This window comes from Apaloderma vittatum, unplaced genomic scaffold, assembly GCF_000703405.1.
Source record: "Apaloderma vittatum isolate BGI_N311 unplaced genomic scaffold, ASM70340v1 scaffold13104, whole genome shotgun sequence".
Taxonomy (NCBI): domain Eukaryota; kingdom Metazoa; phylum Chordata; class Aves; order Trogoniformes; family Trogonidae; genus Apaloderma; species Apaloderma vittatum.
In genome coordinates this window covers 38741-49492 of record NW_009713262.1, presented here as the reverse complement: position 1 = coordinate 49492, position 10752 = coordinate 38741, and the positions used below count along the sequence as shown (strand labels likewise).

The window sequence follows — 10752 nt, the reverse complement described above, 5'->3', positions numbered from 1 at the left end:
AGATTTTGGTGTTTAATTATGTAATAAGATTTACTGCAGTCATCTAACAGATGTTGATTTGGGGTCAGTGTTTCTCATAAATTAGTTCTGAAAGGATTTGTTACTTCTGGGTCAGCAGATAGGTCCAGAGTGCAAAGAAAAAGGGGAAAAACAATAAACACTGAGTTGAAGGGTTTCTTGGGATTCTTTCTTCAGTTACATATCCACATATTTTCATGATCTTAATGACTATAGCCACGGGAATGTTTGCTTTAACACTAAAGATGGCTCAGCCCAAAACCCTGTATCCAAACATCTGCAAAGCATGGGAAAGTTCAAACTTTGGGGCTTTTTATTTTATGACCCTGGCCATTAATTTTTCATACTAATATGACACATTTTTTCTAGGGCTCTGCAGTGGGAATCACTGTGAACTCTAGCAACACCCAAAAAAGTTTCATCTTCATGTGCTTGTTGTCAGACTTTGCATATGGAGCACAGCTAAAGACCGGTGTTGGCTGATGTAGTTATCACATGTGTACACTGAAGAGGTGCACCCCCCTTCCCTGGAAAGTTCAGTCCTCCCATGTCTTTAGAAGCAAATCATATTGGTACATCCTACTGCTAGACGTCCCTATAATACACCCTGCTGGTGATGCTATTCATAATATAACTAAAACCGCACAACATTATATTATTCTTCTACAGTTGTGGTTAAAGGAGCTATTCTATATTAAAATATGTTTTCCTCCTCAGTGTAATTTAGGTTCAGACAAACTCCTTTGAGACTGAAATTATACTCTTTATGTCTTATTCTGCCGAGAATACTTTGGAGTAAAGGGACTGTGGCACATTTCATAGGGTTGCTAGCACTTACGGGGCAGTTTTAGCCTGCCAAGTGTTTTATAAACACTGGTGAATATTCCCAATAATCGCCCACCCAGGATATGTGAGACCAAGTGATCTTCCTGAGGCTGTACGAGATGTACAAGAGGTGCAACAATAACTTTGTTCATCCAGTGCACACTAAGACTGCTCAACCTATACAGCTGTTTGTGGAACTTAATCACCTTTGTCTTGGCAAGTTTAGATGTTTCGTACTGAAAAAGCTGAAGATGAATCCCAGCTATTTGTAAGAGCTTTGAAGTATTTCCCTGAACAGCAATCATGCAGTGGCAAACTGCGAGCCCTGGACTCCTCGCAGAAGAAACGTGCGAGCAGAGGAAGAGCCCTCTGAACCTCGGCCAGCAAAGCAGTGCCGAACTCGTTCCGTGTCAGGCTGGGACACATCCCAGTTCTGGGGGACTCCTCATGCTCCATCCCTGTCACAGGGGAAGCCCACACGAGTGCTGACATATGTCTGCACTGGGCAGTGCTCTGAATTTAAATAGCACTTCCCAGAGTTGGGCTTGAAGCTCCTCTTTTTCAGGATTAATTCCATTTAAGTCAATGGATTTACACAATGGATTTACCGCTGCCAGAAGAGAATCAGGCCTGTAGAAAGACACACACCCTTTGCCAAGAAAATCTCGGAGTTAACTACTTGAATTGTGCAGTCGAGCTGCAGGGAGGTCAAGTGGACAGACTACGGGACTGGGACATATGGGAAGTCCCTGGTTCAAACCTCAGCTCTTAAAATGTCACACAGTGTGACCTCTGGAGAGTCAGTTCATCCCCTTATACCTCTGTTTCCTCACTTTCCTTTGTCTGACTTGTCTGTTTAATTTGGAATTTGTTCCAAGAAGGGTACTTCCCTTCCTGTGTTGGGATGGGGCACTGACACCTGGCTTCCCCCTTGCTGGAGGACAGTCTCAAAGTGTTTGTTTCCTCACAACACTGACCCTCAGATTCAATATCCACAAGCAGTGTTACAGGGGACCATCACCTGTCCGTCAGAAGACAGGCAGACCTGTCACTCGGTGAGATTAAGCACTGTCCTAACCCTGTCTTGGGAAGACTCTGGCACTTCTTGTTTTTTCACAGTCAGAGTTGGGAGGTGAAGAAAGTCCTCACTTTGAACATTGCCTTCACAACCTCGATGGCTAAAGAAACTTTAAAATGAAAGCCTTGACACTTCAGAGTGGTGCTGTGACCTTGTGATGCATTCAGCTGGCACCAAATGTGGGTCATGGGCATGAAAAGCCTCAAGGACTGGAATTGGTATATATATGTGTGTGGGTATGCCTGTGCATGTGTAATTTTCAGAAGCAGAGTCAGGCCAAGAACCAGCACTCCTGAAAAGCCTCATCTGTTTCTTTCAGCTCCTTCCCACAGGAGCTTGGTTGTTATCAGTGGCAAATGTCCAGAGTCACTTGTCAAGCACGAAGCTGCCAAAAATCGTTAAAACACAACAGTCACCCACACCCTGTACCAGCCAGCTGTAAAGCTGTTTCAAAGAGAGTCTGATAAACACATACATGCTTATAATAGCCCAGATAGAGTCACGTCTTCCCTACGTGCTTTACTGAACCGAACAACAGCATGAGATGCTGCAATCAGATATTCTTTTCTGTTGTGGCAACTCACAAGCTTGTTTGATGGCGAGGGGAAAGGGAACAAAGCAGGTGGCTAATGGGCTGTTTTTCTGTTTCAGTGGAGCATGACAGAGAGTTTCACCATCAGCGCTGCCACTACCGAGAGTTCAGGTTTGATCTCTCCAGAATCCCAGAGGGGGAAGCGGTGACGGCTGCCGAGTTCAGGATATATAAGGATTACATCCGCGAACGCTTCGATAACGAAACGTTCCAGATAAGTGTCTACCAGGTACTCCAGGAGCACCCGGGAAGGTGAGTGACCCACAGCAAAAGCCCGATGAAAGCGCGAGCACAGTCTGTTCCTTCAGAGAGTTACGTCCGATAATTTTAGGAACACAGCAAAAGCGTCTGGAGAGCTGGCTTTAGGCATCTGGGCTGTACAGCGAGCTCTCAGTCAATGCCAGCGCAGTGGGCACAGCACTGCCGTGCGGGGCCGCCCACCGAGGGCGGGGGGAGAAGATGCCCCAAGGAGCATCCCCAGCGCTGTCGCTCCCGGCCCCAGGAGCACCCAGCAGCGGAGCAGCCAACGAGCCGGCCGTGCGCCGGGGCAGGGAAAGATCATAAACTCAAAAGTATTTCAGGATTTCTGGAAAACCTCTTCCTCCTGCTGCTTATGGATCCTGAGGTGGCAAAACCACATCCGAATGCTTCCTTTCTAATTGTAGCTTAATTACTAGCTTTTATTACCAAAGGCGTTCGAGATCACTAATTAACAAAGACAGATGACTCCGTGCTTTTTTATACTGACTGATTGTTTTGCACGTGCAAAACTACAAGATGAGCTATTAAATCCATTCCAAGCAACAAATCCTCCAGGGAACTTGAATAAGAACATATGTTCAATTTTCTCATCTGTTTTTAGTTCCAATTAATCAGCAATCCCAAACCATTTATCAAAGGCACTTAGTTTCATTTGCACATATTTCTTTTACATCCAAAACCTACCAGAAGTGAGACTGCATTTATTTACATGAGAAGTATTTACAGTCACGTGCTGGTTAGAAGTTATTCTTCAGGAGTATTAAATATAGGGTAAAAATACTACAGCTCTAATTTAGGTTTATGAAAAGAGAAACACTAGGGATTTTAAAAGGGCAAAGTCCAAAAGGTTAAGAAAAAAATAGTGTAATCAGGACTCTGGCTTTATATATTTAAAAGAGTTAGTAAAAATGCAGAAAAAATTGAAATATGACAGGTAACCTTATCAGTGTTTTTAAACGGTGAGAATTTCTACGGGCTTTGCTGTGTGGTAAAAGTATTTAACCACTGGTGTGTTTTCGTCTACATCTGAAATTCTAATTTTACAGCTTGAAACTCGTGGTTCTTTTAGCATTTCTAATGACAGCATTATTTGCAGGGTTTGGGGACTACTCTAATATTAATTTATTTTTATCAAACAACGATAATTCCAACTGTGCATTTTAACCAGGCTTTCTTAAAGGAGAAGGCAACAAGCCCCCGGTGTGCACAGGACCTGTTACATGTCCTGCCTCCCATAAGCATTTAAGTTTATTCCATCTTAGGCTCTTCCAGAGGCAGAAGGCCATATTCCATGAGTAGGTTATTTAGGTACAAGCCTGCAGGGATGACTTTTCACTCTTAGGAAGAGCAGAAACAAGAGATGTGTTGGCAGGTGAAGAGGCCCTAACCAGAGTGCCAAGGCATTAGGGAATTGCCAGGAACCTGCTCTTGGAATCGGCGTCCCGCCTCATCAAGCGCCAGGGAGGCTCTCCTTCAGATCCTGGTGAGCGAGGTACAAGCCAACTAGGAATTTTACTGACAGAGTTAAGAAGACATTTCCTACCTTAAGTTTACAATGGTACCTCCACATTTTTGTTAAAACTACGTTCAGAGAGAGCTACAAGGTATCCACTGGGGATAGTTCTGTGTGGAGCTGCAAGTGTTTCTGCAAACCGTCTCCTTCACAAATTCTTATTCCTAAAGGAAAAAATGTATGCAGAGGGCAGGCATATACTTGAACCACTGGCTGGAAGAGGTGAGGAATCTTGCTAATTTTACCCATGTTCCAGCTACAAGATTAGATGCAATTTTACTGCATCATATTCACCACAGGAACACTATTTTTAATGAGCGTTCATTCATATTCACCCTTTGCATACATTTTGGCACAGGCAAGGGTGAGTTTTGAACAGCTCATCCTGAAAAAATATTCCTGTTGGTTTGGATTGACCAAAGGTAAAAATATTGTCACTACCATTTGTAAAAATATTTGCTCTTTTTCTGCATTTTTCCACTGACATTTTCCAACCGGCTCTGTCACAGACCAGTCATCCAAGTCAGTGTGTCATTGGGCAAGTGGAGAAAGAAAACAAACTCTCTCCAATGTTGATCAAAAAACACCCATTCACTTTGATGCTTCCTTGGCTGTTTGTCTCATCCTGAGCAGGCTGGAAAGTCAGACCCATATGACGTTGTTAGCAACAAGAGCAAAACAAAGCCAAACCTTCTCCCCTCCACGCAGGCAAGACAACCTTTGCTCGCCTTTGGCTTTGTAGATTCCTCTCCTCAGAGCACAGCAGGTACGATGGCCAACAACAACCCAAGTGGTTTTCCCCCACATGGTGATATGAGAGCAGTGGGATCTCCCAGGAGACTGCTGGAATTGCCTTTTGGGATCCGAGACACCAGGTGTTCTGTGCTCCCCTGGCTACGTGCACCTCCAGGTCAAGTGCTCCAGTGCTCAGTGCCAGGCTCCCTAGAGGCAGCTGCAGCATCCTCCCTCCTTTGCAACACAGCAGAGAGATCAGGACAGCTTCTAGGCCCACAAAACCAGCATGGGGTGCTGCTGGGAAGCCCAAGCTGAGTCTGACTGAAGATCTTTTACTTTGAGGGTGCGGAGACCATCGGATATGCCGAAGACTTAATTCTTAGTTAAAGATGAGCCTCAAGTTTGGAGTGTGTGATGGTGTGCCCTCAGTTCAAATATGGTTCAACAATTAATGACTTGCTTTACGAGTTCAGACAAGTTGGCAGGTATCTAACCAGCAACATCTCTTGTCTGCAATTTATTGTTGGTGAAAAATACAGGGATAGGTCTTCCCAGACAAACAGCTGCACCCACAGCAGACTGTTTCTGAAATCCTGCTCCTCAGCAGCACTGACATTTGAGCACAGGATGGAAGCTCTCCTCCATACGCCTGCTCAGTCATGGGCAGAAAGACACCGAACAACCTGGCAGCAAAAATGAGAGCCCAGACCCGTCCTTTGTAGCAGATGGGATGCCACTCTGGACTTTCACTAAGAGAAATCCTATCTCTGACAGACTGAAGATATTATCACAGGTGTTTACAGGAAATCAGACTGAACGATCAAATATTCTTTCTGGCCTTTCCAAATATATGAATTCATTGCAAGGCAAGCTTTTCAAACTGGCAACATCTCCTTTATGAAGAGGCATGTACAGCATTCTTTAGGCACAAGGCATCAGTTACTCACTTTAAGCAAACAAGTACATTCATGAACAAAAATGTTCCTAATATCATAAACACTGTGAAAACAGTTGATGTTTTGACTAATATAACATGTCTCAAAGCTTTCATGTGCATAACTTCAAGTCCAGTGACTCATGTCCAACCCCTGTTTGGTCTTCATGGTTCACTCGCTCACAGCCTGGGAAAGAGGTTTATAAAGCTAGTGGCTGGCTTGAGAAGGGCGCCAAGCAGCAGGACATCAAGTCCCTGTTCATGGTCACAAACCTTGCTAGTGGGGACTAAAGGCTGCACTCAGGGAGCCCCACGGGCGCTGCTCAATCCTCCGTTTCCTCCCTTCCGGGTGCTGTGGGAAAGCAAAGCAGATTCCAGTACTAGGGCACAAGGCTTGCTACAAGGTGTTGAAGGTCATTTATCTCAGGCACCTATGCAGGGAGCATGCCAAAATAAAGTTTATGGATATGAGGCTGAGAAAAATGAACTTTGATACTTTTACAGGGGAATCCTGAAATAGTTTGTGAACTACTTGTCAAAAGAAATATCTATTATCCTCTGACTCTCCACTATTGTTGTAAAGGATGGCCAAAGCAGGAATTGCAAAGGGACTTAAGTGCTGAAGAGACACGCAGGTATATAGTGGGATTTCTAACAGCAGTTGAGGAGACTGGATACCTGACTTCGCTGCAATTGCTAAGAACCTGTGTACTTTCAAAAAGTACGAATGCAGTTCTGGGGCAGATGATCAGTCGAGGCATCATCCTCAATTTATTAACGTGAAGCTGCAAGAAAAATGCAGATTGTGTAGCTCCCCTCAACACCAGAGCTCAATCCTGCCCATCTGTCTGCACCACTCCCAAAAGCTAAAATACCTTGTCCCAGAGTTACAGCTCCAATTTCACTGGACCCAGCACTTGCAGTGTGGAGCGAATCCCAACCACTTTGAAGTCGATGGGAGTTTTGTAACTGGAGAGAATAAAGCCAGGTACTTGACCAGCCGTTGGTAATTGAAATGTAGTTGCTACATGTTCACTTTGTGGCCGTTATGGATTTCACAGGTTTCAAAGGCAGTGAATGATTTGAATGCTCATGATACTGGCCCTACAGAAAAATAAGATCTTGCCCAATGCATTCCTGGGTTTGACTTGCAGCTGGAACACTTTAGTTTGTGCTTCAAACTACACCACTTCTGCACCCAGATCAAACCTGAGCCCCTCTCCAGACCCCTTTCTCCCATTCATTGGAGTCTGTTTCCATGTTGTGGGTTGAAACACGTAATTCTAGTAACTCAGAAAGGCTTAGGCCCACCCAACCCACAGAGCAGATGTGCCTTCTTTTTTTGGAACTTCATTTAAGTGTCAGCATGATCATGCCAGGGATGGTGCAGCAAAGAAGGGTGTACTTTGTTTTAATATTGTGCCTCAGCACCATGATGGTATCTGCAAATACCAACAACATCTGGAAGGGTCCTGACAATAGCTTTGATTAATTTTTTTTTGTGACTTACACCTGCAAGCCAGTTGATAACTGTGCTCATCTCTTGGGAAGTAGCAAGGGAACTTTAGCATGGAAACCCTGTAGCTCTTCAGGAACAGAGCTGCATCGCGTTACCTGTTTCAGACCATTCCTAAAAGCCATTGCAGCCTGCAAAACCTCTGACAAATCTTGAACTCACTTAGCAAGGCACGACTCTTCACAGGCACTTGAGTAGCTGCAGGAGGCATTTTGCATACCCCAGCGGGCTCTTGCTCAGCCAAGTGATGGGCTAATGAACAGCGATTCAATGCTGAATAGAAACAGCTGTATATAAAGTGTCAGAGATATGTATATAACCTCATTTATCTCAGCACTGCTTTTACAAGAGGCCTCATGCTTAGGAAGCTACATGTTGCACCACGGTAACAAACTCCCACTGCCACTTTTAATCAGCCTTTGAGAAGGCTTTTGAAACCTGTCTCAAATGCTACATGAAAGGGAATACAAGTACTAGAAATATATGAAACAGAATTAGGAATCTGCTGAAAAGTTAAAGTGAATTTAATTTCCCACAAGATTCAACAAAATTTGCACAGATCTGTTTCGCTACCAGTACAGCCAGTTTGCAGACCAGTTCTTGGAAACCACTCCAGGAAAGGATTCCTGCCACGGCATCCCTTCACCTGGAGGGGACCCCGGCTGTGTTTGGCTGGTGGCTCCTCCCCAGGGGCATGAGGAGGGTTTTTCATCAGTGGGGACAGAGAGAGAAGGATAAGCAGGGCATCCCGGTCCTTTGGGGAGGGGAAGGTGTGGGAGGAGGGCTGCATCAGGGCTGTGTACAGAGGGTGTTGCAAGGATGCCAGGGAGAGGCCCAGGGAGATCCTGGGGCCCTCTCAAAGTAGGAAAGTCTGAAAAATATTTTCCTTAGCTTGTCTTTGGACAGCTGCAGCTGACTTTTAGCAATGACACCAAGCAAACTGGAAGCTGGATATTGCATTTTTTTAATCCAAACAGATGTCTTCTAAGCCCAGATCTCCTCTCACCCTCCCAGGATGCCCTTTCTGCCTTCTCCTGCCTCCACCTGCTCAGACCTGGAGATGATTTGCCCCTGTCTCCTCATGACAGCTCTGTCCTTGCACTGCCCTGTAGTAAACTTGCTGTCTTGCACCATGACTGTGCCCTAAACAGCCACTCGAGGGTTACAATGCTAGTCACAAGGACAGGATTGTACTCCTGGCTTAGTGGCTGTGGTTTACAGGCCGAGTCAATAAGACATTTAACATATCCGTGCCTCAAGTGTTTCCCACTTTAAAATGGAAGCGGGAGAGTTGACCCGTATTTGTAAAGCCATCTGAAGTCTGTTGCAAGGTGTCACGGTGTGGTTATTGTTTAATATACTGTTAGATCTGTAATTCCTCACACTAGCAGGTGGGGATTAGAGCCGTGCAGTTGCCAGGTAGCCTCAGTGTCCTCTCCAGGATGGCAAATGACCCGGACACAGGCAGGAGACTGCAGGACCTTCTGGCAGTGGCCCTGAGGTGGCTGCAGCCAGGTGAGCCAGGGCTCCAAGTCTGCTGCCGGCACCCCGGCATGCCAGCACGTCACAGAAATTAGCCTGTATTGCACTGCAACAAAAATTGCTGAGAGTCACCTTTGCTGCTGCTGCCTGTCCTTCTTCCCATTTATTTTTGCCTTGTTAGTACTAGTTTACTACCACTCATCAACGTTCAGCTTGAAATAACAGAGCTGATGAGGGGGATGTGGAAAGTGAGTGAAGAAAACAGATGCAAAAGCAGGGGCAGTTTGCTAAGAGGGCTACCCTAGAGCAGTGTAGACCTTATACCATTATGGTTTAGAAATGCAGAGTTTTATCTCCTGTTCCCTCTTGCTACTGCAGAATTGCCGGCTCCCATACTTTTCACTGAGTCTCTCTCGCTAGTCCCTGTTCTTCTTCATGCCCCACACCATCTAGGCAGGTGTTTAGGGGAGATGCTGCACTTCTGATTTTTGGATATTTTCGTAGTGTTCATGGCTTCAAAACAAATTGCATCCTAGAAGCTGACAAAATACCCCAGCAAAAGACAAACTGTTTCACACACTATTTTCATGAAGCTTCATGGTTGTTAATCCTCTTTCTTACCTTAAACGTTACCATGTTGCAACACAGTAACTCTTCCTCACAGTTTCCTTTCAGGATGCTCTTATTTGCCTTTTAGGTATTTGGTCTCCCCTTATTTCTCCACTCATCCCCACATACCTCACTTCCAGTTCTGTTCTTTTCCACTAACCACCTGTGATTCCTTTTCTTGCCCTGCTCATGCCACCAGCCCTCCACAGCCCTTTGGCAGCTTCAGCCCTTCCACCTCCATCACTCCAGCTGCTTTCCAGACACGATCTCACAAGTGTCCTCCTCAGCTGCCCTCACTTTGCAATACTTTTTATTCACCCTTGAGTCCAGAAAACAAGTTCACTAAGGAAATTTCATAGACCACACAGCAGTTATATGACCTGTAGACAAATTTTTGGGACTGCTTTCTAACAGGAAGTGACTCTCCTTTCTGGCATCCAGTACCAAAGCAATCAGTAGACAAGTGCCAACCTTCTGTCCTCATCTTAGGCTCCATTGACAGCCTGATGCTTGAGAAAACTGAGCTGAAAGGCCTGAGTTTTATCACTGTTAAAAGCTTTGACACTCCTGCTGATGTCAGTACTTTGAACGCTGAGCCATTTTGATGTGGTCTCAACAAAACATACTTGTGGTCTGGATCCAGACTTCATAATTTATGTAAGTCTAATCTAGACATTAACACTTCCATGTCCCAGCTTAATTTCCTGTAAAATGAGGATTGTATGTCTTTGCCTATCTCTTGGTCTGTTAAAAGGTTTGGCGTAGTTTCTCACATGCTCTAAAGCTCTCAGATGAAGGGATTGAATGCAGGACCAAGGAACTGAAGGGCTTTTCTGCCGCCTGGTTGAAGAACCATTATTCACATTGCTCCGAGAATACTCTAAATACGCCTACAGTTGGTAGGAAAGGCACCAGAGAGTAAGCAGTGCACTACAAACCTTTTCCCTTTGTGCTTAGGTCTTTATCTCAAAGCTAAAACCCAAACCAGTGACACTAATTAGACTGAAGTAGCGCTAACTCATGACGAGTCATTAGATGAGACCCCTCAGAGCACATTTCGTTTAAGCCTAAGCAAAATAACTTTTCTTTGCCATGTTTATTGTGCCTTGTCCAACAATGATGTCCAAAGGACTTGCTATTAGCTAGTGGTTTAATGCCGTTTGCCATAAGTCTTTGGACAGCAGGACAC

General features: G+C 45.0%; 1 protein-coding gene across 1 annotated transcript in view; it reads left to right on the top strand.

The window, feature by feature from the left end:
• Positions 1 to 2527: 2527 nt before the first annotated feature.
• Positions 2528 to 10752, top strand: part of BMP7 (bone morphogenetic protein 7) — a 19881-nt gene continuing 11656 nt past the window's right edge. Inside the window, exon 1 of the mRNA XM_009868306.1 lies at positions 2528 to 2765. Coding sequence (XP_009866608.1) covers positions 2551 to 2765 — 215 coding nt within the window. The 5' untranslated portion in view covers positions 2528 to 2550. The remainder of the gene's footprint in view (positions 2766 to 10752) is intronic.